Source organism: Hylobates moloch, unplaced genomic scaffold, assembly GCF_009828535.3.
Source record: "Hylobates moloch isolate HMO894 unplaced genomic scaffold, HMol_V3 SCAFFOLD_6, whole genome shotgun sequence".
In the NCBI taxonomy this organism is placed as follows: domain Eukaryota; kingdom Metazoa; phylum Chordata; class Mammalia; order Primates; family Hylobatidae; genus Hylobates; species Hylobates moloch.
This window is the reverse complement of record NW_026652281.1, coordinates 97,391,838-97,419,738: the sequence shown is the minus strand read 5'-3', so window position 1 is coordinate 97,419,738 and position 27,901 is coordinate 97,391,838. Positions and strand designations below refer to the sequence as shown.

Here is a 27,901-nt window from a genome sequence, read left to right as displayed (position 1 = left end):
TGAGCTACTCAATATTTTCTGTAATAATATAGTATTTTATTGAGATTAATTCTTAACTGGGGTAAGGAGAAACAACGAGCATCTTGATTGCCATTAGCTTCTCAGTGTTCTATTATAACAACCACAACAAGAGAAACAAAACCTCGTTTGCTCTTCTTATTTTATTTTGTCTTGTAATTTAACCAGTGTGGCCATGTCTGATAGGCTTTTGACAGTGTTGCCACCCTGTGGTCTCGCCTGCTTTAATTGGACAATGGCAGTTTTCAATTAGTGTAAGCATGGCTTCTTGGACTGCCTCAGCAATTTTTCTCACACATATATTGTAATTATGTGTGTACCTCAATGTGTGAGACTATAAACATATGCTATATGATTGAATAGGAATGCTGTCAACACCTTATTTTAGGAGCGTATTAATTATGACTGAATAATAATGTGGATGCTAATACAGAGTAACACCCCCTACCTGGTTGATATTTACATTACCAACTGCATCTCATTCTCAGAAAAATGAATTTCAAAGTACGGAACAATTAGCAACTCTGCGGAAATCCTACATTAAGATTGTCTTACAAATAATCCTCCTCAGGACAATTAACAGCTCTTTATTTAAACCGTTTTTACTTATTGATTTATTCTGCCCAAACAGGAGGAGATGCCAAAAATAGAAGGTTGAATTTTAGAATGGCAGTAACTAAAGATGACTATGTGGAAGAAGGTTTTTAGTTTAAGTGTTTCTTTTTTAAAAAAAAAAAACAGAAACAAATATTCATTTCTTCTGATTATATTGTTCTATCAATCACCAAGATCCTGTATATTTATGACTGCAATTTTTGAGTGTGATGCTCTTTAACCTTCACATGAGAACACACTGATGAAGTCTAGCAAGCTTATTATTTTCAACAACTTTCAGTAGTGAATGTAGACGTCAGAGGTGGGAAAGGAATTTTGTTATTAAATAACCCATGTACATGTGGATCTGGGTGAGCAGGTAACTTTGGCCTGATATTTAACTTTATAAGAAGAATGGGAATCTGCTATGGCCTCTAACAAGATGATGCATGAGAACCTATATGCTGTGCACACAGTAGAAGTATTATAAATAATTGTTGAAGGGTTGTGTATATTTCAACATAATCAAGTGTTTTAGTATTCAGAAGTGAATGTTCAAAAGTCCCAAAAAATGTTTGGAACCCAAAATTGATTATTCCCTAATGGAAACATTTCGAAGCACTTATTAAAAGTGGCATTGCCAAATAATACCATCCCACTTAGAGTATCAGGATTAAAATGACAACAACACAACAACAACCACAGAAAGGAATAACTTTTTGATCTCGAAGTCAGCGGTCCTCATAATGTGGTGCCTGGATCAACAATATTAGCATCACCCAGGAACTTCTTAGAAATCCAAGTTTTTTTTGGTCCCATCCCAAAATTGCTAGAGAGGGCCCAGGAATCTGTGTTTTCACTTAGGATTCTGATACCCATGATTCTGATACTTGCAGAAGTTTACCCTGTTGTAAAGAGATATATATGTGTATATATTTAAATATATTATAATATTTACTATATATATTTAAATATATATACAAATATATACATCACATATATATTATATATATTTAAATATATATTTATCACATATATACATCACATATATATTATCTATATTTAAATATTTATATATGTGATGTATATATATATATCCTCTAGCCATCTAGATTGCCAGGGCTTCATAATAACCTGAGATAATATTCACCTCAGAATATTCTAGTCAGGGAACTTGAATATGCCAGCTTTATGTTGTATATTTGACATATAGTATTTCACTTATTATTTACAACAGTTCAAAGAGGGAAGAGTTTATTTCTTCATATCTAAAATGTTCATTAAATTAAAACAAAACAAATTTGACTTTCCTGTGGTCATACATTGAAGCTTTCAGACCCATGTTTTGTGATGCCAACCCTATAATTTTTTCCCAAACGTTATGCTGCTACTCGTATGGATTATTAATGGCAAAAGTTATCAGTGATGACACTGAGGACTAAAAAGATTGAGTGCGGGTGTCCATTATCAATTAATTTTAGTTCAGATAATGCTTTTTATACAATAAAATACTTACTGAGTGTTTGACCGATGGTGGAATGAAAGGAGTTGAATTTGGAATGAAGACGCCTGTGTTCTAATCCTCAAGATGTCTAATTTCATTCATTGTCGGAAGAATTCCCCAAGGTTGTGGGAAAAATCAAATGAAGCAACATACAAGACAGCATTGATACAGCTTAATATCGTATATGAATTATTGGTAGAAACGTGACACGGTGTATTTTGTTACCTGTCAATAAGCTTTATTATTCATTTCTCAACTGTTAGAAGGTGGGCAATTATATTTTGCCAGACTGCATAAATTATTTGAATGGTTTTAGGATAAGGAAAATACAAATATTTAAGCTGATGGATATCCCAAGTACAGTGCATTATTCTTTACAAATTATATGAGTGTATTAAATTATCACATGTACTTTGAACTATATTCATCTATTCTCAATAAGAATAAAGTTTAAAAATGCCCCACTCCAAAATTGCATAAATTTGTACATGATTTATAAATTTTAGAGTTTTAAAAAGACATTTATATAATTGCCTTGATTTTAGATTTTTTCCATGTGAATGAATCTACATTTTATAGCTTCTGGATCAAAAAAGCTGAACATAGCATTAGTTATGAACATGACAAAGTGAAAATTGCATCAACATAGGACAGTAGTGGGAATGGTTATGAAAATTCAAGTCCCTCTCATCAGTGGATCTCTAAAAAGAACTTTCATAAAAACGTTTTTCACATGTACATTATTTATATAAAAATTATACATAAAAATCAGCATGTCATTATCTAAAAACAATAAAGTGAAAAAAGCAGGATGCAAAATTGTATATAAAATACTGTCTCAGGTGTAGCATAATTCTCTCTTTATATGTCTTTTTATATAAATAATACACAGAGATGATTGCCTCTGGGTGGAGTGTTTTATTTTGCCCTGTATGCTTATTTAATTTGCCACATATTCTACAGTAAATGCGAATTCCTCATATAATAAAAATATCTTTAGAAGGTGATTGTTTTTTACACAAAATTTGCATGGAAAATATTTAGGAATGCATGCTATTTATTTCCTTAAAGTGCACTACAGTATTGATCCGGCAGACAGCTAATATTTGTTGTCAAAGGCCTGGATTCTTTCTGTCCTATGATTAGGAAAATCTTTCCTAAATTATTGGGGCTGTGTGCACACACAACAATAGAAATTGAGACTTCGTTTTATTTTGTGGACAACTTCTGCTGCATATTTCATTTGTCTCTGAAGAGGTGGCTCAGAATTGATATGACCTCTATTTTTTTTTTTCCCCAGTCTTGCTCTGTTGCCCAGGCTGGAGTGCAGTGGTGCGATCTCTGCTCACTGCAACCTCCGCCTCCCGGGTTCAAGCAATTCTCCTGCCTCAGCCTCCTGAGTAGCTGGGATTACAGGCACGTGCCACCATGCCCGACTAAGTTTTGTATTTTTTAGTAGAGATGGGGTTTCACTATGTTGGCCAGGCTGGTCTTGAACTCTTGACCTCGTGATCTGCCCGCCTCAGCCTCCCAAAGTGCTGGAATTAAAGGCGTGAGCCATGCAGCTGGCCCATGACCTCAAAATCCAAAGTGCTTAGATTACCATGCCCTGCTCTTTTGCACTTGTAATGGCTCTTTTGCTGATTAATAATTTTCTAACATCATGTATTTGGAAAATACTGGTTTATTGAGCTATGTAGAACTTCCAGATTTTATTATGCGGTATCAAAAAATCATATTCTGTAACATCAGCAATTTCACAGAAAAATATTGAAGTATTTAGAAGTTTCTGTTCGGGGACAGATTTTCTGAAATTCGAATATTTGCTAGAAAGCTCAGATTTTGACGTGGGTAACTATGTTTGGTTATCTTTAAAAGAATAAGCTAGTTGTATTTATTTTGGATAAAATATGTGCTAAATACAGAAGTCAGAATAGCCATAGTTTGCTTTCAGTTGTTTTTTTCAAGAATGTGAGGTTTTACAAATAAAGTGGTTAGTTCAGCTTACAAATGAAACAATCAGGCTACACCCTTGAGTCGACACTCATAGTTCGGTATGTACCAGAAGTGGTTTGTGTGTACTCCCCTTTCATTACAGATTATTACTAACATAAGTACATAGGGCTGAGAGTTAATAAAAATATTTTTATTGCATAATGAAAGATACTCTTATGTGAAACTGGATTTTTTTTTAAAATCCTGAGACTGAGTAATGAAGAGTTCTATGATTCTTAGTACAGTTGGTGGCACTGTGTTGATTGGTACTAAGGTGGCAGCAGTTGTACCCATCATTACATGTACATCAGTACAAATGTCAGTACAGTAAAAAAACAAAACAAAAAAAAAGGCAAATAACTTTGACCTCCTGGATGCCTGGGAAGAGTCTTAGAGATCACCAGGGGTCTATGGACCATTCTACGAGTCCTGCTACTCTTGACACCCCTGTTTCTTCCAGGGCTTAGGTCTAAAGTCCTGACAGAGGTAGTTCCTGTAGATGTAGGGAAGATATTCTCACCAACTTTACAGCTTTACTTCTTGCCAGAATTGTTCAGTACCCTGTGCAAAGAAGGTTCACTATGTACTAGGTACCACTTCAGTTCACTGCATCTCGGGCTGTACTTTTACTCCTTGCCTGAGTCTGGTGAGATAGAACGTTCAGGTACATAGCAAGCTACAACATGTGGATTTGTTACTTACAGATAGGCAGCAAGGGACAACAGAAGCCTAGGATTCATGATGAGCCTATCTCCAAGGCTCAGTAATGCTGCACAGGGTGGACGAAGTCTCGTCTGGGCATGGCCCACTTGTACTGCTACCAAGGGACCCCAGAAAATAGTCTGCCTTAGGATTTATACCCTGGGGCACAGGACACACTAGACTCAAGTGTTGAAGGGCATCTTGTTTGTAGGAGGAACAGGAACAGAGCCCAGGCTGTCTGACCAGTCTTTCCATATCTCAGGATGTTGCATTCCCATCACATTCTACAGTTATTCTTGAACAGTACAGGAGAGAAAGCAGGGAGAACTGAATTGGTTCAAGGCCATCCAGAAAATTGTCCTGCACCCTGAAGAAAATGACCAGGTATTTTTAAAAACCTTACCTATAGATGACTAAAACTCAGCCAGCAGGAACACAGCATTCCATCCTTCCATCCTCTCTCCCCAGTTCTCTCCTCCTGCTCCCAACTTGCAAGGACAGACATCATACACACACATACACACACAAATGGGTAAATAATTTGTGCAATGCGGAACTGCAATAAGCCTTTATCCTAGCACAAGGTCACTTTCAAAGTTCCCTCAGTTCTCACATGCAAAAATAATTAAAAATCAATTTATTTCTTTAATGTCAGCACTCATAATATGACAAAGTGAAGTCTACATATTTATCATTTAAAGAAACTTTTGGAATCTGAGTCTCCCTCTGGTGTCTCTGACAGTCTTTTACATTAATAACGTGTCCCCCAGTATTTTTCCTCTCCTCAAATGCACCAATATTGAAAGTAAATAACTAATATGGCAGAAAGCAAATATTCTGTCCTAACTCCTGCCCAGGTGAGCTTTTTGCCACTTTTATTCCCTCTCCTTTCCATATCTATTAGTGTCTGTGTTAGTAGTGCTGACAACTTTTCATTGCAAATAAAACTAGCATATCTAATCAATACAAAGAAGTTTAAAGAGACCATACATTTAACAGTGACCTGAGTTCACCAGGCCAGACACAACGTTTTTACTATTATTATTATTATTATTATTATTTATTTATTTACTTATTTTCTGGGTTGGAGTCTCGCTCTGTTGCCCAGGCTGGAGTGCAGGGGCATGATCTCGGTTCACTGCAACCTCTGCCTCCTGGGTTCAAGCAGTTCTCCTGCCTCAGCCTCCCAAGTAGCTGGGACTTTAGGCATGCGCCACCACACCCAGCTAATTTTTGTATTTTTAGTAGAGACGGGTTTCACCATGTTGGCCAGAATGGTCTCAAACTCCTAACCTCAGGTGATCCGCCCACCTCAGCCTCCCAAAGTGCCGGAATTACAGGCGTGAGCCATGACGCCCAGCCGACACAATATTTTTAATAATCAGAGTGGATAAAGAAGTCGTGAATGCACATATGCATCTATTTTTGTCTATCTCAAATATATAGAAATACTTGGAGGAAGGAATGAGATAGAGTCGAGCTTTTTCCTATATTCAGAATTATATATTGAGCATCTGTTACGTACTGAATCAGTGCCATTATATTACTGATACTGTTGAATGTGCAAAGAAAGGTTTTATCTGTATATTTGTTAAGGGTTGGTATTAATATATGATCACTGAAATCGGTATTTCCCATTGAGAGGGTCTGATTTGCAAAGTACAGCTAGTAATTCTTCATCTTGTCATTGTTTTGTGCAAATGCCCCGCCCCCCACCCCCCACTTTTCTATCTCCATCTTCTAGGTTTGCTAGATTTCCCAAAAGCTTATTCTTCTTGAAAGGGAAAGTTCTGTTCCACTCACCTCAATCTTTAGCCTCTTCTCCACAGGGGACTATGGGGACGTCAGACGCTGTGGTGTTAATTGGGTATTACTGGTTTTGAGGTCCCTCCCTGCCGCAGTGATGAAAACTCTTACCTTAGATTTAACTTCACAAGACTATTGAGCAAACAGGGAATATGTAAAACGTATCTTTAAAAACAAAACACTAAACACCTAGTTTTGCGAACAGTGGAGTCCTTGGTTTCAGGTGCTGACTTTTATCTTTTTCTGTCCCATACTTGGTTCTGGTGCGCAATGTTGAAACAATGAAACAGGCATGGGCTTGAGAAGCTAATAGTCTTGGATTTGAATCATTTTTTCTATCACTTGCTACATGTAATATTGAGCAAACAAATCTCAAATCTTCAGTTTCTGGAATATGTAAAATGAGAGTTTTGTATGTGCCTCATAGGGTTGTGATAATTAAATGAAATAATAGACAATGAATATAATATATCTAGGATAGGGATACTCTCAATTAGTATTCTTGAAGAAATGGCTGGAGTCACATGAATAGATTTTCTTCTATGTCTGGGTAGCTGTCGTAACAGTATATTTTCCGAGTGTAGCCATGCAAACAAGAAGGATGTGTCCAAGTATTCACAGGCTATTTGAGCTAGAAAACATTGAAAAAGTAATTTAGTACCCCTTCTCTTATTTTACAAAGGAAGGAAGGTACAATTAGAAAGGATACAAGGTTTACCCAAAGTCACTAGCTACTTCATATGTAAACATGTCAACACATCAACAATTCTATTACTTATATTAATTGAAAATAGTGTATTGGCTCTCTATTGTTGCTGTGACTAATTATTACAAATTTAGTGGCTTAAAATAAAACAAATGTATTATCTTATAATTCTGTCAGTCAGAAGTCCAACACAGGTCTCACGGGACCAAGATAAAAGTGTCTGACTCAGTTGCGTTTCTTGCGCCTCTGGGGAAAATCTGGATCCTTGCTTTGTCAGCCTTCTAGAAGACCCCACACATTTCTTGGCTAGTGGCATCATTCTTTTTTTTTTAACTCTTTTTTTTTTTATTATTATACTTTAAGTTCTAGGGTACATGTGTACAACATGCAGGTTTGTTCCATATGTATACATGTGCCATGTTGGTGGCATCATTCTTGCATTGTCAAAGTCAGGAAGGTTACATCTCAGTGACTATTGTGCAGTCAGGTCTTCTGAATACAAGAGAAAAACTTCTTTTAAGGATTCGTGTGATTAGATTGGGTTTACTTGGATAATCCAGGAAAAAAAAATCTCCTTACCTCAAGGTGCTTAATTTAGTCACATCTGCAAAATCTCTCTTGACAGGTAAAGCACATATTTACTTTAGGGAATTAGGGAATGGATACTATCCCACCTACCACACCTAGAATCATATCTATGCATAGTATCACTGCAAACTGCAGCCATCATTTTGCATCTATAAGGTATTCATTGATAATCAGTATGCCTTAGGAAGATGTATGAGCTTGTTTGGGCTGCATTACCAAAATGCCACAGACTGGGTGACTTTGGCAACAGAAATTTATTTTCTCGTGGTGCTGGAGGCTAGAAGTCCAAGATCAAAGTTTCAGCAGGTTTGTTATTTTCCGAGACTTCTCTCCTTGGTTTGTGATGGCTGCCTTCTCTCTGTGTCCTGACACAGTCTTTCCTCTGTGCACTCACATTCCTGCTCTCTCCATATGGGTCCAAATTACCTCTTCTTATAAAGACACCAGTCAGATTGGATGAGGAACCTAACAGCCTAATTTTAACGTAATCATTTTTGTTTAAAGGCTCTATCTCCAAATCCTGTTATGTTATGAGTTATTAGGGGTTGGGGCTTCAACACATGGATTTTGATGGAAAATAATTTAGCCTATAACAGTGAGCTTGAAATGATTATTTTTGTCTTTGATTAGAAATGGAACAAAATACTCTATTTTCATAAAATATTAATATTATTATTAATGTAGGAGTTATACATATTTCCAACAGTTTTATTTATGTGTGAAAGATCTGTTTAGTGTGAAATAGTAAGAGGGCATCTTTGGTTTTCAGGTTTCCTTTGAAGTTTTGTTTGGTTTTTATTTTTCAGCCAAATTTCAACTTTTGTTTGTGGAATGGAGAAGGGAGAAACCTACACATGCACACACACACAAACACACCACACACTTTTCAGTGGTGCAGGCTATATTATTAGCATTTAATTAGAATGACCTGATGGCATGCTAGGCACCATTTCCAAATCTGCATAATAGGTATTTTTCAGTATCCATGAGAGATTGGTTCCAGGAGTCTCCAAAGATTCCAAAATCCACAAATGCTCAAGTTACTTATAAACACTGGCATAGGATTTACATATAACCTATGTACATCCTCCTGTATATTTTAAATAATCTAGATGACAAATTGAGCACCCCTAATTGAAAATCTGAAATCTGTAATCTCTCAAAATTCAAAACTTTTTGATTACCAAGATGATTCCACCAGTAGAAAATCTGACACCTGACCTCATGTGACTGGTGCACAAAATTATTAAAAATACTGTATAAAATACCTTCACGCTGTATGTATAATGTGTATATGAAACATAAATGAATTTTGTGTTTACACTTAAGTCTCATCCCCAAGATATCTCATTATGTCTATGCAAATTGTTGAAGTTTTCTAAAAATCCAAAATCTGAAACACTTCTGTTCCCAAGCATTTAGCATAAGGGATATTCAACTTGTATTTATCATACCCAATAGTATATAAATGCTATGTAAATAGTTGTTACACAGTGTTTTTAAAAAATTGAATATTAGTTTTCATTGCTGTGTTTAAAAAATTTTCTTTTTAAAAATATTTTCTATTTGTGATTGTTTGAATACATGAATGCAGGACCCACGGATATGGAAGTCAAGCTATATAGGAGTAATGAGAGTTGAGAGAGTAGTTTTATAAAAAAGCTTTCATGTATATATTATCTGTATAATAATCTGAGAAGATTTTTGACTGTGGTGCTGATGGCCTTATTTAATAACATTTGAATAAGAGGAAATTAATATTAAAAGATGTAAGTGACCTGCCCAAGATCATATCTAGTCATTGTAATTCAACCCAGGGCTTTTGATTTTCACTTATCTAAAAGGAAGGATGTTTGAGAATTTCTTTAGTTAGTCATGCTGCCATTCTCTCTTTCATCCACCCATACATTCCTCAGTAAAATCATTTGTCTATCCATTCTCTTCATCTCAATTATCTTATCTATCTGATTAGCCCTTCACCTAGCCATCCATCAACCCATTCATCCATTCATTGAGTAATCATGACAGAAACTTGAAAATGTGATTATTTCTGTGAAGCAGGGATTTTTGTCACAAGCTTCTGCATTCTTCCAAAGCTTTAAATAAGACAGTTTATTGCTCAAGAAGTAGGAGTAAGCAACACAGCTAAATTAAAATCAGGCATTTTGACACAGAAAAAAACATGATGTGCCATTGTCACCCTCCTATTTTATGGCCCAAATGAAACTCCAGTTTTATGTATGTCTTTTTTTTTTTTAACCTCAATTGCAATGTTCTTCCAAGTTCACAGCATTTTGATTGCCCCATACTCCCTTTATAAATATGGAATTTCATAGTAGATGACTGTTATTTGGTTATCTACTGTGTTCCTTCCCGTGGTGCTATTGTCACTTATTTGAGTAACAAGACGCATCCTGTTTTGCAAGTGATTACGATTACTGTATGAGAAATCTATCTCATATATTCAGCTCCTATTAGTACTCTTGTTAATCAAGCTCTTTGAAACACAAAGAGCACTGATATAACATTCTTTCAGGATTTCACACTTTTTGACAGTACAATCTAATGTTCCTCTGTGACTCGCCTTTTGGAAAATTTTCTGAATATCTATTTTATCTGTGTTAAATATCCATATCTCTGTAAGATCCGCTTCTTTTGTTTGGCTGATAAACCTGGGTGTATTTTTCAGTCTTATTCTTGCTTTCATCATTTATTATTTCACTGGGTGTTTATTTGTCGAAAACTTCTCCTTTCTTTATAGAATGGATGGATATCTGTATCCATATCTATACACATATCTATATCTCTATTCATCTACCTATCAAGAGAGAAAAAGAGAGAGAGGTGGGGGGGGTTTAGGGAATTCATAAAGAGATATTGTGTTGATGAAAATCAAATATGTACCAAAGCTCTTTATAGAAGAATCTCCTGTAAAGTTTAACTTCCAACGCCTATGCCTGCTTTAGTGCAAAATGAGGAGTAACACTGTGGGACAGAATAACTTGTTAATTTTTTCCCAGATCTATCTTTTGCGATAAACACTGTGGTTCTTGAAGCTGACCCACTCACCAGTGCATCTATTAGTTTATTCATCCATTTATTTAAAACATGTAATGTGCATTGAAACATAAATGGAAGGATGGCTGAGAATGTCATTTAGTTAGTCATCACTTTATTACTATGCCATTCATCCATGCATTCTCCAATAAAATCACTCATCCACCCATATTCTTCCTCTTAATTCTCTTATCAATCAATTTATTGATCCATCTATCTATCCATCCATACTCATTCATCCATCCGTCCATCCATCCATCCATCCATCCATCCACGCACTCTTGGAGTTATTCACCTAAATCTCTTTTCAGTAATTGACCCACTATTACTATTCACTCACACTCTTGCCTACTCAAGTATTTATTCACTGACCCAGTGCACATCGACCACCCTCTTCCCATGTCTAGGCTTATAATTATTAAGTAAACAAGAAATAAAACCTTCCAGATATGTTTTATATCATTGCTTATTGAATGGGTGAATACAATTCCAAACATGTATTTATTAAGTAACTTGCCCAATGTAAGACGTTAAGCTCAGATTGTGTCCAGATAACTTAATTCAAGAATTTACATTCTTATTTTTACTACAAATCAATGTTGTATATTGAATTCTAACCCAGAATATGCTGATAGGTATACTTTTCTTGGAAAGTAATTCCACATTGGGCAGACTCATCATTATATTTCCTAAATTTAATCCCCATAAGAGTCCACCCTATATGCCTTTTTATTTGAATATCATAGTTTCTGGGACATATCTTGCCTTTAACAGCATTATCTGTTATCTAACATTAATAAGACAAGAACTCTAAAGGGCAAGTACTGTTATTAAAATATCTTGCAAATAAGGAAACCAGTCTTGGAGAGGTTAAGTAAATTTCTCAGTACCTTTGTTCCAATCTACCTCTATTTCTTATCAGACTCTGATTCTAGATCCCACGATCTGAACACTTTTAAATCTTTGGTTGTCTTAGAGAAACATATTGATTTCCAAGCCTGTAAGATTTAATATTTTAATCAGACTATTATCAGCATACATAAGAAAATATGTATCCAAACAAGTGATTTCTGTTGCCTTTTTTTTGTGGCTGCTTGGTTAAATATTGGAGTTTCCAACACAGAATGCAAAGGAAAAGAGAAATTCTAACAATATAGAATTTGAGCATTCTTGGTGTATTTTTAAGACCTTTAAAAAAAATTAAATGGGCATATTTATGTGATTTTATTTTCTGGCATAATTACAGAATTAATCCATCTAATTCTCCTGTCTCTGAATTCTATCAAAAGGTTTCATTTGTGTATGGGTTCTTATATAAAAATAATTTGCTCATCGTAATAAGTATTTAAGAATCTTAGAAATTATATTTTTTATAAAAAAATGAGATTTGTGAACTTTATTGGAGTCTAGCTACAAGCAACGGATTTGCTATAGGGCTGACACATGTTGTTTCCAAACCTGTAAAACTGTGGTCCAGACTGAAGATAGTAGAAAATTTGCCAAGGCCATGAACACTGGCTTGGGAATTCTCCTGGGAAAAAGCTTGCCAGCCTCTCCATGTCAAATATTCTCTCTTTGCACTTCTATTAGCCGAGTTTTTGGGTATACTGCCTTTCTATTTCTAGGTTTATTCTATTTCAAAATTTTACAGGACAGATTGGTTTACAGAAGGTGCCTAGACCATGTGGTTTCATACACATGGCTTCTAAATGTATATGTTACATTTCTATTGCCATTCAGGAGCAAAGTAGAGAGGCTTCTCTATTCTGTCTGCTCCTCCTCTAGAGAATCAGGAGGTCTTCAGACTTACTATTCATGCTTTCCTGAGGGTCTTTATAAAATTATGCTAAAGTATATAAGTTCTGGAATCTGACTCAATGGATTACATCCAGTTATGTCACCTAAGCTATTCATCCATGTAAAATCACTGACAAGGTGTAGGGCATTGAGATATGTCTTATAGAGACAAAAAGTTAGTCTTTAATGAACACTTAATATGTGCCAAGTACCATGCTGGTTGTTTGGTATAGTGATGAATAATGTACACAGAGGGCTTGCCCTTGTGGAACTTAACCGTTTAAAAGAGTAGCACAAGCAGTGCATTCCATTCTTTGACTTTTTTCCAGGTGTCCACAGCCAAAAACAGCAGTTCACTTGGGCTTGTTTTCAATTTTCTATTTCTCTGGGCACCGGTCCCCATGGCCAGGTCAAGCAGTTCAACGCTCACACCAGCAGCTGACACAGAATAGAAGGAAAGCATGTCTGAGATATCAAATGCTAACATTTGCCTGCCATAAAATATTAAATATTTTTCTTTCTTTCTTTTTTTGTAGAGCAGAGATTATTTCCAGTGTAGGATACTATGTTCTTTTCATTTGATCAAGGATTATTTCTCCTTTAGCCTTTCACTTTGTAAGACAAATTTAAGGGTATTTTGGTATAATATGAGAATTACCTTGAGAAGCGTTTTTATTTCACAGAAACATTGTTTCCTTAGACTATGTAATCATGAGGGTCATTGCATATTCCAAACTTAATTTTAACTAAAATTTTGGGGTATTCGTATGCTTATTGCCTAGCTTTAATTTTATGATGTAATTTGTTTCTGCAACTTGTTAAGAATGGAAGGACTGAATGAAAGATAACTATATTTGGCTTATTTAGATTGACTGTAACAGTAAGACATTTCAGCATATAAAGGCATTTTACCAATTATGTGGTGCAGCCTGAAGCCTCCCTCCTCCAACTCCATCTACGACCATCACATGATGCTTTATTCAGCTCCAAAGCATCAATCACAAGTGGGTGTTCAGTTCTCCCTGAAAACAATGACGGCACCTCCCTGTTTCTTGAATGGTCCATTTCACATTTGGTAACATTCAATGTGAGATGTTCTGTAGTATGCAAGAAGGCCGAATGGAAGTTAACATGAGTCAATTTCAAGGCTTACTCCTGATCTTTTTGGTAGCAGTTCAGAAACATGCAGAGAAGTCTTCAGCTCCTCCTTTTCTTTCTCCTTCCTGCCCTTTCACTGTCCTAGTAGCCTAAACACTTGTCTGCTCTAGATTGAAGTCCTATATGCTTATCATTTTGGAGACTTAGGCCCAAAACTAATATCATGTCAAAGTCCCTGGTCCCATCTTTGATATTGAATGGCTCTGAGTTAAGGATTATAATTAATTCACTGATAGCTTGATAGTCAGCTGCCCAGTTTCTCTCTTTCTGCCTGACAGGCACTGTACTAGATTTGGAGAAAATAATGCTAAGATGTAATTTGATTCAAGAGTGCTAAGCTTGCTCTCTTCTCTAAGGGTGAGCAGATTAATGAAAAATTGGGATCAATATATGACAGAGATTCATGTTGCGGTGATCCCTTTTAACTTTTTTTTTAGACTGAGTCTCACTCTGTCGCCCAGGCTGGAGTGCAGTGGCGCAATATTGGCTCACTGCAAGCTCCGCCTCCCGGTTTCACACCATTCTCCTGCCTCAGCCTCCCGAGTAGCTGGGACTACAGGCGCCAGTCACCACGATTAGCTAATTTTTTTGTATTTTAGTAGAGACAGGATTTCACCGTGTTAGCCAGGGTGGTCTCGATCTCCTGACCTCGTGATCCGCCTGCGTCGGCCTCCCAAAGTGCTGGGATTACAGGCATGAGCCACCGTGCCTGGGCCATTAACTCTTTGGGTTCTAAAAGGTGTAGGTTTTCTCCCCCGTAAGTTATATATTTCTTTCTTTACTTTACTTTTTTTTTTTGCGACAGGGTCTCACTCTGTCACCTAGGTTGGAGTGCAGTGGTGCAATCATGGCTCACTGCAGCCTTGACACCCAGGCTCACGTGATCTTCCCACCTTGGCCTCCTGGGTAGCTGGGACTACAGGCGTGCAGCACCATGCCTGGCTAATTTTTTCTGTTTTTTGTAGATACAGGGTCTCACTTTGGCTCAGGCTGGCCTCGAACTCCTGGGCTCAAGCAATCTGCCCGCCTCAGCCTCTCTAAATGTTGGGATTACAAGCATGAACCACCGTGCCTGGCCCTTAGGTACTTGGAGAAACTTTCCCATGATGTCCTTCTTGATAGAGTGAAACTTCAAAAGAAGTTTTGATGTCAGAGCTACCTGATTTTCAGATGCGGAAGCAATTTCCTGTGTAATTTACTCAATCCCAATCCTCATCTTATTCTAGAGGAAGAGGTAGGCAGAGTGGCCCAGTCTGATCTTCTCTGGTAACTGAGTCATAATTTGGTATTAAGATAGCTACTCACAACGGAGAATTTATCTACTCTTGGTGCTGGTGTCCTAGGATTACTTTAGGCTCCTGAAGAATCCTGTGTGAGAGGATGAAAAGGTAATTTGCATTATTTTTTTTCACAATCAGTATGTGCAACCTTGAGATGGATGTCAATGATACTGAAGACCAGGGTTCTTACTCTGATTTTGAAAGCAGTGATGTCTGTGTACAAGATAATTGGCATCTATCATCCATTATTCATCCATTACCATCTGTCTATCACCTACCCATCTTTTCTTCCATCAGCTCCTTTAAAATGTCTTAATTCCTATGTTGGATGCTAAATTTGTACATACATGAGGAAATGCAAGGGCTTTGCATTTATAGCAGATAAGATTTTAGGGCCCTGGGAATAATTTTTCTAAATTCCTTTGTCTTCTTTTTAAAATCATTGTTTTGAAAATAAATGGAAAAATCTTTCTTTCCATTCTTTTTTTTTACTTTACTCCACAAATATTTACTGAGCTTCCAACAATATGCCAGACACCTTACTAAGCAGAGGAAATGCAAAGGAGAATGAAATGCAGATGATTCTTCCCATGAAACTTTTATAGTAAAATCTTGTCTTTTAATTGGATGGTGTTATGCAAATATATGGAAGATGATGAGGGTGTAATGGTGCTGATACACACAATTCAGCTCAATTATGTAGCAGTCCCGTTAGGATTCCTGAAATTGAAGGCTTACTGTATGTGACTGGGATTATTCATTGCACACTTGATACTCTCTGCTTCTCCAACCAGGCTGCAGTGGGTGGCCAGAGGGTTTGAGTATTCATCTGGTTGTAAACGTGGCAGATCCTGGATGCTAGGCTGGCCTCGAGAATCAGAATTAAGGCAGCTTTGAGAATTGGTGTCTACGTTTTTTTCCTGACCTCCCCTTTCTCTTTGCTTCCATATTCTTTGCTTGTAAGCACACACCAATCACTGCAATATACTACAACGAAACTATTATCAAGTCAAACTCCTTTTTGAAACCATTTATTTATGGTTTCTTGTCACATTTATAGTTAAATCCATACCCTGTATCTTGGTTTCACAGCTCTGTATGATGTGGCCCCTGTCTTGCTCTCTTATTCTTATTTCTTATTACCTTTCTTGTCCTCAATTCCTTGCTCTATTAGTTTCTCTCCCATACTATGCTCTCTCTCATCTCTGCATTTTTACCCACAATATTCCCTGTGCTTGGCACACATTTTCTCCAGTGTTGAAATCTGAAGTTTTTTTTTTTTTTCTTTTTTCTTTTTTTTCAAGACAGTCTTGCTCTGTCGCCCAGGCTGGAGTGAAATGGTACGATCTTGGCTCACTGCAACCTCTACCTCCTGGGTTCAAGGATTCTCCTGCCCCTGAAGTTTTAATCATTACTTCTTTGGGGTGGACTTTCTGTCCCTCTATATCCCATTTTCTGAGTTAAGTAAAATTTCTGTACGCTCTCACAGCCTCCAGTTCCTTTCTTAGCATAGCTCTTAGAGCATGCATTTGAATCCAGAAATGAACTCCAAAACTTGTGCCATTAAGTTTGCTACTTGCAGATTATAAACTCTCTGAAAAAGTTCTGTGAAAATCTCTCAATCTCAATAATCTCATTGGTAAAATGAAGAAAACGTCTCTAGTTTGCTGTGAATATAACATTATAAATATGAAATGTTTACCAAGTAATAAGTAGTCAATACATTAATAATAACCATAATTAAATATATTAATTACATATATTAACAATATATTACTATGTAGTTTACTAATAATATTAATATATTAATGGCTCTATTTCCCCTAAATTTTCTGTTTATTTGTTTCTGTCTCCCACAAAATTATGGTATTTTGAGAGCACAGACTTTGTCTGTGTCTTCCTAAGACAGAGAGAAGACAGAGAAGAGCATGGGGTTTATCGAATGAATGGATGAGATCTTATTGTACCACAGCCAGCTGAATGAGTCCTACCTGCCCAGGCAGGATTGCATGTGATTCTGATCCTGCTCTGATTAGCAGAAGCAGCCCCTGGAAGATATGGCACTCGTTCCTCTAGATCACCCTTCCCCAGCCTTTTTGGTACCAAGGACCAGTTTTGTGGGAGACAATTTTTCTACGGACTGGAAAAGGTGGGAGTTTGGTTTCCAGATGAAACGAATCCACCTCAGATCATCAGGCATTAGATTCTCATAAGGAGCATGCAACCTGGATCCCATGCATGTGCAGTTCACAATAGGGTTCCTGCTCCTATGAGAATCTAATGCCACTGCTGATCTGACAAAGGGTTCTGGGTGGATATGTTGACAGGGCAGTGTTGTTGCATTTACATGAACAAGGTATAACACACTTATGTGAAGAGCAGCAGAAAAAACAGCAGCTTGTAACCATGTATCTGCTTTTTGTTTTATGTTTCACATGAAACATTCTTAGCTCATTTTGTTTCTAAAAAGGAAATGATTATATGAGAAGTGATTCACATAGTCCTTATCACAGGTAGTGACGCATAAAAGGTAGCTACTCATCATAACTTTAAATAAATGTATCAATAAGTTGAAAATAACACTTACATTTTTGTATTTTTCTCCTTGACCTTTTTTTAAAAATCATTGTAAAAGCATTTTGGTTTATACCAAACAGTCCAGAGTATTTTTTAAGCAGTAATGTTCGCTCATCTGCTGCTCACCTCCTGCCCTGAGGCCTGGACCAGAATTAGTTCATGGCCTAGAAGTTGGGGATCCCTGCTCTAGATGATGCACATATGTGAACATTCAGTGCATTTGGGATATCTTTGGCGCCATAATCTCAGAGAGGAGGTTCTTAGCAGGGGGTACATTGACCAGGCAGTATTGTTGCATTTAAGTGAACAGGGTATGACACACTTATGTGAAGACCGACAGAAAAAGCTACAGCTTGTAACTGTGTATCCTGAATACTTGGAGGGCCAGACCTGCAGCCTCAGGTGACTTTGCTCTCTGTAAATTGCTGGTTTTGCACACCTACAGTCTTTACTTATATTATCAAATTGGTTACCTGAACAAGTCTTGTGCAAGAGTATGCACATGTCTGTGTGTGTCAGTGTGTGTGATACAAATAATAGGATGAAATAAATGAACATCCATATATCATGTTCTGAGATTATCATTGGCCACAGGATCCGGATTTTACTTGGATAAGCTAAAAGTGAAATTTCTGAAAGAAAGAGGAAGTATAGACCTCATTTTTTAAAAAAAGAGTGCTGTATGTTTAAAAGCTATTTTTGAATGGAATCTTGAGAATTTGCTTTCACTTACATTGGAATTGGGATTATCACAATGTTTTCAGATAGTTGCATATGACTGAATGTGATATGAAGTAAAAATGGACACTTTATAGTGCCTCTTCTCTGTTTTAATAATTTTCAGATAGCTGGATGGTCTCAGTTTCTAAAATCAGTTCTGCAGATAGATGCTTTATCTCTGTCTTCTAGGCAAAGTAACTGAAACACAAATAAATGAGTGAATTTTTTCAGTTAATATGGTTAGAGAAACCAGAATCTTAGCTTTGTATTTTGTTCTTTCAAAAACCTATGCTTCCCCAGGCGCAGTGGCTCACGCCTGTAATCCCAGCACTTTGGGAGGCCGAGGTGGGTGGATCACAAGGTCAGGAGATCGAGACCACAGTGAAACCCTGTCTCTACTAAAAACATAAAAAATTAGCCGGGCGCTGTGTTGGGCTCCTGTAGTCCCAGCTACTCAGGAGGCTGAGGCAGAAGAATGGTGTGAACCCGGGAGGCAGAGCTTGCAATAAGCCGAGATCGCATCACTGCACTCCAGCCTGGGCAACAGAGCGAGACTCCATCACAAAAAACAAAACAAAACAAAACAAACAAACAAAAAAAACCCTATGCTTCTTTTTTATCATTAGTTACTTCCCTTACTTAATTTTAAACACAAGGGAGTATTAAAACATAAAATTGTAATACCATTTAATAATCAGAGGCTATTGATAATTAGAAGAAAATATGGCACAAATAAGTTTTAACATAAATAGTAATGACACCAAATGCAATAGTTTGTTAATTAACAAAATTCTGTGGACAAAAATGATACATACTGATCCCTTCTGTGTCTCAAGAACTCCTTGTATGTGAATGGAAACTTCCATGAATTATATATTATTCAAATTTTTTTAATAAAAATGCTAATGGAAGTGTTAAAATGCACATAAATTAAAATGAACATAAATTAGGATTAATATCACATTAATGAATTATAATCCCACATTCATTAAGATAAAGTGGCATTTCAATATTTGTTCCTGTTAATATATTTTATACAATAAATGAAAGGGATACATTTTGAGAATCAATAAATACTTGATGTAATCTTATGCTTTAACTTTAAAAAATATTCAAAAGTAAAGTAGGAGATCTAGATGCATTTGGAATCTTTGTTGCTATTTTATGTCTTTTTTATAAGCCTTTCTTTTCACTTATTGAAGGGCTTAATACAATTTAAATTGTCAAAGAAAGCAAAAGAGGCTGTTCTGAATAAAAGGGATCCCAAGAGAACACCGCATCTTTTGAATTTCTAGGAGTTTCTTTCCACAGACAGTTTTTTTTTTTTTTTTTTGGAACAAATATTTGAAATCTCAACTGGAACTATATTGGCAGTTAAGTAACTGAGTTAAACTGAAAGTATGTACATTGAAGTAGTACATTGCAATGGGCTTTTCTTTTAAAAATTCAAACCCCCAAATACATATATTATTGTTTTATTTTAGTTTTTTTTTTTTAAACAGGAGAAACACCATGTATAATATTAGAATACTCCTGTCTCCAGCTTGAGAGAAAATTGTCAGAACCTTAAAACTAGGGATTCTGTTTTCTCTGGTACCTATCAAAATGTTCTAGGCAGACTATTTGCCTGACACACAAATTCAGTAAATATTCATTGCTATGACCAAAAATGGATTTGGGTTCATGGTGAAAAGTTGTCATTTTCTGAAGGGGTTCAATTTCTGGAAAATGTTCTCCTATATTCTGGCCTCAGTGTTCTTTTCTATAAAATGGGAGTGGTTCTCCTGGACTAGAAGAATTGTCAGAACTAAAGGAAAAAAGACTTTCAACAACATAATATCTTAATATCAGTCAATATATTAGAATTACTTTTGTTTGCATAAACATCACAGGCAGATCTGAGTTGAATTCTGGATCTGCCATACTTGAGTCTGTCAAATATAAACCTCGGAGAGGTAAAAATGTGCCTTGTTCAGCATCAGTTTTCTCATGTTTCATATGAAATATTCTTAATCCAGTTTTTTAAATAGAAAGGATATGATTATATGAGAAGTGGTTCACCTAGTCCTGGGCATACAGATAATGACCCATAAAAGGTGACTAATCATAATAATTTAAACAAATGTAATAAATTGAAAATAACACATATATTTTTATATTTTTCTCCTTGACCTTTTTATCATTCTAAAAGCATGTTGTTTTATACTAAACAGGCCAGAGTACTTTTTAAGGACTGTTCTAACTTATTTAGATGAATTTCATTATATTTTATTCTTAATTGATATCCGCACAGCTGCATACACTTTGTACAGCTACTATTAGCAGAAATTGATGATGTTATGTAAAAAGAACCAACTTAATATTCAAAAAGGAGGTAGTTAAAAAAATAACTTTTCAGATTGCTCCATCACTAACTAACGCCATTTTTCATTTCAGCTACACACAGACCTGGATCCTGGGAGCAAAAAAATCAAGTATATCCTATCAGGTGATGGAGCTGGGACCATATTTCAAATAAATGATGTAACTGGAGATATCCATGCTATAAAAAGACTTGACCGGGAGGAAAAGGCTGAGTATACCCTAACAGCTCAAGCAGTGGACTGGGAGACAAGCAAACCTCTGGAGCCTCCTTCTGAATTTATTATTAAAGTTCAAGACATCAATGACAACGCACCAGAGTTTCTTAATGGACCCTATCATGCTACTGTGCCAGAAATGTCCATTTTGGGTATGTATGCTTCCAATTTCACAGAACTATTAAAAGTCATCTTTAAAATAGCTCTTGGCATCAAGGATCGTGTATTGCTGAATAAAAGACATTTATTACTGCCTTATCTCTAATTTGCATTTCCAAATCCCCCTTTTTGGCCTAAGTTCCACAGCTCAGTAGCTTTAGTCCCTTAGTAACAGGAACTGATGGAAGAGCAATTTTATTAATATATCTTTCCTTACACAACAATACTTCAATAGGCTGAATTTGTATTCCTCTCATAGGCTTGTAGTTTGAGTATTGTTACTGAGGCGGATTTATCAAGATTTGTTCTAACATGCCAAGCTAATCCTGTTAATATTTGCTTGATGTTTAATTATTTGTTTGTGTATATTCACATGCAGATGCAGCACACAGAGAAATAGAAAGTCATCTAGGTCTGTAGTCAGCCAGATATTAGGTTGCTGTGGTGGTTCATGTCTAGGGTGGATTAGGCAATCACCGTTACCAAGGGCCTCTGTATTTGTGTCCATCTTAACAACATTTTTTAGGAGTGACTGCTAGTACCATTGACCCACTCTCAATTTTTCTGAGCCATTGAAGAATCCATTAAATATTACAGAGCATGTGTATTTCAAACATGATTTTATTCTTGTTTCTCTCTCTTTGGATCTGCTTATCTATCCATAAACCCTGGCCTTGATGATAAGAAACCCCTCAACCCAGACATTCTATAATAAAAGGAAGGATTTTAGAGCTCTTCCTTGTATGATAAAAGTAGTAGGCAGACTCTATCTAAAGTTCAAAGTATAAGATTACAAAAGCCATTTTTTTAATGTGTAATACATATCCAAGTTTGTTTCAAATTGCATTTAAGACAGCCTATAAGGATGCATGCTAGGTAGTAAAGTCACATAAGTTTGAAGCAGATGAACAAGATGAGACAAACACAGGTAGAGATAAATTGGAAGCCAGAATTTGGTAAATACAGACATGTATATTCATTATTTAAAGCCCCCAAATTTAACATTAAAGGAACTGCAAGAAAAAATAATAAAAGAAATCTGATCGAGAACCCTGTTCACAGGTTTTATAAAATTAAATTGCTCAAGAAAATTGCAAATAAATAAAGATATGAACACCAGAGGAAGTATACAGACATACAATGTCTTCAATAACATCTTCACTTTAGACACAAATAAAGGCCAAGTATTGATTATGGCTTTTGAGGCTAAATTGGGTGACCATTATTAGGTATAGTACGGAATGCCCTTACCTCCCAAATGTGGTCCTGATATTTTAATTTAGCAATCCAGTGAGATACTCGTGTGTGTGTGTGTGTGTGTGTGTGTCTGTGTGTGTGTGTGTGTGTGTGTGTGTGTGTGTGTGTGTGTGTGTCTTTATAACATTCCTGATGGAAATTAGTTGGAATTTAAATTTCAAATAAAGAAAAATCTTTCGTAGATAAATGACTTAATTTGCAAGTAAGTTATTCTCATGCATTTCTGAGAAAGAGAATATCCTAGTTGTTCTCCTTGACTTGATCTGTTTTATGTTTGAATGACTTTCTCTTATTTTGTCACGTACTCTTTAAGGTGATTTTGTTCCTCAGAGTTCTTTTTTCTTCCCCATACAACCTTTTCCTATCCCTCTTCCTTTTTCTCACCCTTCTCCATTAGTTCTCCTCCTTCATTTTCTCCTCCTCCTGTTTCTTCTTCTCTTTATCCCCTTGCCATCTCCTTTTCTCTCTCCTTCCCTCCATTGTCTTTCATGGTCACCCCTGTATCTTCAGCCATTTGTTTAATGTGGCTGGCTGTAAAATCATATGCCTTGCCCTGTTGGTTTGCTTAAGCTGTTAATCCACATTGTCCGTTGCTTTATGAACACTGTCATCTGAATATTTCAAAGGCAGCTCAAATTTCACATTAAAAATCAAACTATGTACATGGATGAAGCTGGAAACCATCATTCTCAGTGAACTAACACACGAACAGAAAACCAAACACCACATGTTCTCACTCATAAGTGGGAGTTGAACAATGAGAACACATGGACACAGGGAAGGGAACATCACACACCAGGGCCTGTCAGGGTGTGGGGAGCCAGGGGAGGGAGAGTATTAGGATAAATACCTAATGTGGATGATTGGTTGATGGGTTCAGCAAATCACCATGGCACGTGTATACCTATGTAACAAACCTGCACATTCTGCACATGTATCCCAGAACTTAAAGTATAATTTAAAAAAAATACATAGAAAAAATGACTGGACAGACTATCCCAAAATGGCATAACAGTCACTTTTGGGTAGAAAAAAAAATCAAACTGATTACTTTCATGAATATTTTTTTTCTGTTTTCTGACTTCCATGACTCTATCAATGACTCTGATCCACTCTAAAATCCCGTGTACAACCTGCAAGTGATATTGTTGAATCTTTTTTTACTCATTAAGCCTCACCAGTAGTCTGCTCATTTAATCCCTAATTCCAGTCACTACTGACTGCTGTGTAATCTTAATGCATCATCTCATTTCTTTCTTTCGACCACTCTCCAAAATCATATCTTAGTGACCCTCACTGGATTATTGATGATTTCAGTAATTTTCCAAATAGTGTGCTTGATTCTAACCATGTTATTTCTTAGCTGATATATGTGTTTATCCCAGAGGAAAAAATATCCCTTACATTTTATAGGTGTTTAGCTACTGACCCAGGCGGACTTTTCATGGTCTGGCTTCACTTGATTCTTTTCTTACCTACCTACAATATGACTTTGCTAGATACACCCATTCGGCAGCAAATCACAAGTGATTTCAGGTCTTCATTTGTTATCCATATATTTCTTCTGCCAAGACTCCACTTTATCTACCTCTTGTGAAAGGAGCTCTATTTTTTTTTCCTTCTTATCAAAATTACTTCTTCTTCTTTTTTTTTTTTTTTTTTGAGACGGAGTCTTATTTTGTTTCCCAGGCTGGAGTGCAATGGCACGATCTCTGCTCACTGCAAACTCCGCCTCCCTGGTTGACGTCATTTTCCTGCCTCAGCCTCCTAAGTAGCTAGGATTACAGGCACATGCCACCGTGCCCAGCTAATTTTTGTATTTTAAGTAGGGACATGGTTTCACCATGTTGGTCAGGCTGCTTTTGAACTCCTGACCTCGTGATCTGCCCCCTTCAGCATCCCAAAGTGCTGGGGTTACAGTTGTGAACCACTGCACCCCGCCCAAAATTGTTTCTTCGTGGCTGGCTGGAATGACACTTTTCCTAAGAAAGCTTCTGTGTTTTTCTCTCAGAAAGTTATCTTTCTACCGTCACCACCCACACACACACATAAAAAACACACAAACAAGCAAAAACACCTCCATCTTTTCACTTCGTTTGGCTTCTGACTTACAAACAGGAACTGAAAAACACTATATATATATTTCTCTTTTTTTCGTATTGTTTGGTCATTTCATTTAGGCCAGAGAACTTTCTAATTCATCCTTTCATTTAGATTAGAGTAAGATGGTTTTGATGAATGATTGCTGCCCACGAAACATACAGCACACTTTTTCTTAATTGTTAATCAACATTGAACAGAGAAGCTGTTATTTTTGCCTTATTATGATTTCTACATCTTCATGCCAATCCTATATCTATTGATTGTAAGAGTGTCAGAGGCTCTCACTTCTGTGTATGTAAGTCATGTGTCTGATAAATATGTTGAGAAAGAAAACTGCAGAAATATTTGCAAATATCAAGTCCATTTTCAGATAAGAAAAGGATTTAAAATATATTACTAGCAGCCAACATGGTGAAACCCTGTCCCTACTAAAAATACAAAAATTAGCTGGGTGTGGTGGCATGTGCCTGTAATCCCAGCTACTTGGGAGGCTGAGGCAGGGGGTTCACTTGGTTGCAGTGAGCGGAGATTGCTCCACTGCACTCCAGCCTGGGCGACAGTGCGAGACTCCATCTCAAAAAAAAAATTATTAGCTACATAATGAAGTACCTATGTGCACTTGTAAATACATACATACACATGTATGTATTTCTCCATCTAAAATGTTTTTGCTAATAGAGTAGACATTTAAATAATCCACACTAACATATATATGTTGTATATAGAATTCATAGTTTTGTATGTTATATATATTTATATATTATATATATAATGAAGATATATATGTATTATATATCTTTAGCCTGTGACATGTCTTCCAAAAACCACAGAGGATGTTTTGAAGTTTCCAGTGGGAGTTTGAATCCTGGTTCTATCCCTTACTATCAGGTTGACTATGAAGTTTGGGGAGGTTAAATTTTTGCCATTTTCCTTAGCTACAAAGCAAGGATAATAATTTTTATGTTGCTTTCATTGTGTGGGACTTGCATGACAAAGTACAATGTAAAGGTATGCCAAAAAGTAAATAAGTGTTCCACAACTGGTTGTTGTTTATGGCTTTAAAATTATTTTTATTAATCTGTTTCCCACCTTACTTTGGACCTTTCCTTATATATCGATTTTATGCATTGGATGTCTGGTGTCTGTGTGACTATAGCCTCTCTGCTTAAAGGAAGCAGAGGCGGCTGCATTATTTCATTGTGAAGTGTGAATTATCCCCTTCATTTCTCATGAAGGTGAATATCTGGAAGAAGGTCAGCTACCATCTCTTTTTTCTTCCCCTTACCACTGTTCTTCCTCAGCCTGTCTCTTCCCTCCCCTCCTTCCTTCTTTCATTTTTCTTCCTTTGCTGTGGCAGAAATGCCAGCACGTGCACCTGTATGCCCTGAGGAATGACAGCAAAGGCTGAGGGATTTCATTGTGCAGAAAGTGAAGAATACAATTCTAATTGAGAAATTTACCAATATTAAATTGAAATGAATGTGATGTTCGAGAACTGTCTTCCAGTTGACAGGCTGTCAAGACAAAACACACATATATATTTGCCCAAATGGCAGCCAAATTATTTTAGAAATATCTTATTTGGAAGCTAGAGACACAGTTCTTTTTTATTCTACTGTGAATTTCATGACTTGATGAGAATTCACTTTTGTAGCAATACTGCATAAATAGAGGCTTGTGAGCTTGTCTGATTTTAACTGTGGATCCCAAACTAGCGTTGCTGAAGTTGGTTTTTCAATGCAAATGTCCCTACCTTTAGTAAGTTCTAGACATTTTAAATATATATTTTGATTGCTTTTGTGTATTGGGGTCAAGTATATTTTAATCCTGATTGTTCCTTAAACCTGGGTTTGAGTAAAATGAACTTTTTTTTGACTTTGACTTAGACTTGCAGGTTATTTGGCTCCAAATCTGACTTCTTGCGTAAGTGGCATTACCCATCTAAGCTTGACTTTCTCTATCTCTATAGTGTATACAATAATCCCTGCCCGAAAGTATGTTTGGAGGAATTCAATAATTATATTTAACATGCTACCTACTTGGTCTTTAGTTTCTTTACAACCATTCCTTTGTGACTCTCTTCTACCAGTATGATTCAATAAATTGCCTGTATAATATGAATACATTGGTTAATGAAAAATTGCTTGACAAGACCTAATTTTATATTTCAAAATGCATATGTTGGAATGAATCCTATTTTACTCAAAAGCATATTAGTGAAGGCTGAAATAAAGGGATGAGAAAGAGAGTAGTGTTTAAGTTGGTAGAAATTATTGCATTGTTGTGTGCACGGATATATAAAACATGACACTTGGGGTATTCTTAGTTTTCTCTGAGGTTCAGGGCTCCTGTAATGATGACCAATACGTACTGAGAATTTACTATATGCCAGAAACTGTGATAAATGCTTCTAATGTACACAACAATACTATTATGTTAGTACCGATACTAGTTTTTCTATTCTTCATTATTTTTAATCAGAAAATTAGGGAAAATACTACATAATATAAAGTCAGATATTAAGTGGCTGAGCTGAAATTTAAAACCAGACATCTGGTTCTACCTCTCATGGGCTTAACCAGTATGCTCTACTGATCTTTGATTATATCTCTAGATAATTCTGTTTATAAGAGCTTTATGATTCTGCAGCATATTTATAATAGTTAATGTTTTTCCAAGGTGGAAGAACTCTTGAGGTCAGCCTACTTTGCAAATTAAATTGAAGTACTGAGAGGAGAATTGGATAGGAAGTTTAAGAAAGGTATTATATAATTTTCAATATAGGAATATGAGCACTTTAAAAACGTCAGAACTATACATCACATAGAAATTCAAATAACAATAAAATTAATGAAGAGCTATGTGATAATTACTGCAAAATAAAGATAAAGACTAACAAGAGTAACTTGAATGGACTCTGGGTTTCTTGGTAGCAAATGCAAAAGAGGAATGCATGCTCCACCAAAAAATATTAATTGAAATATCAGAAGAAGGTAAAAAATTACTAAGTAAATATATAGTTGAAAAAGGCAAATCTCAGTCTTTTCCAAAGCAGTTTCACTAAGGAGGTTATAGAAGTCAGTATATCATGGGCAAGTCTCCTTGAACAACGACTCCTTAATTTAATGTGAAAATTATTAAATAATTTCAGTTTTTCTCCTTGTGTAAAATATGGCTATGTTTTTCTCTTTTGGAGGAACGCTCATAGAAAACACATATTATTTCTCTTGTGCTATTTTGTTATCTTTGATTTAGAATAAATTTAATCTTAGAGAAAAGTTGCAAATGTTGTACAAATGTA

General features: G+C 36.1%; 1 protein-coding gene across 3 annotated transcripts in view; it reads left to right on the top strand.

Moving 5' to 3' along the window:
• The window catches only part of CDH8 (cadherin 8), a 378,275-nt gene that overhangs the window by 111,021 nt on the left and 239,353 nt on the right, over window positions 1-27,901 (top strand). For all 3 annotated transcript variants that reach the window (XM_032157533.2, XM_058441060.1, XM_032157532.2), the window contains exon 3: window positions 20,939-21,233. In XM_032157533.2, coding sequence (XP_032013424.1) covers window positions 20,939-21,233 — 295 coding nt within the window. The remainder of the gene's footprint in view (window positions 1-20,938; window positions 21,234-27,901) is intronic.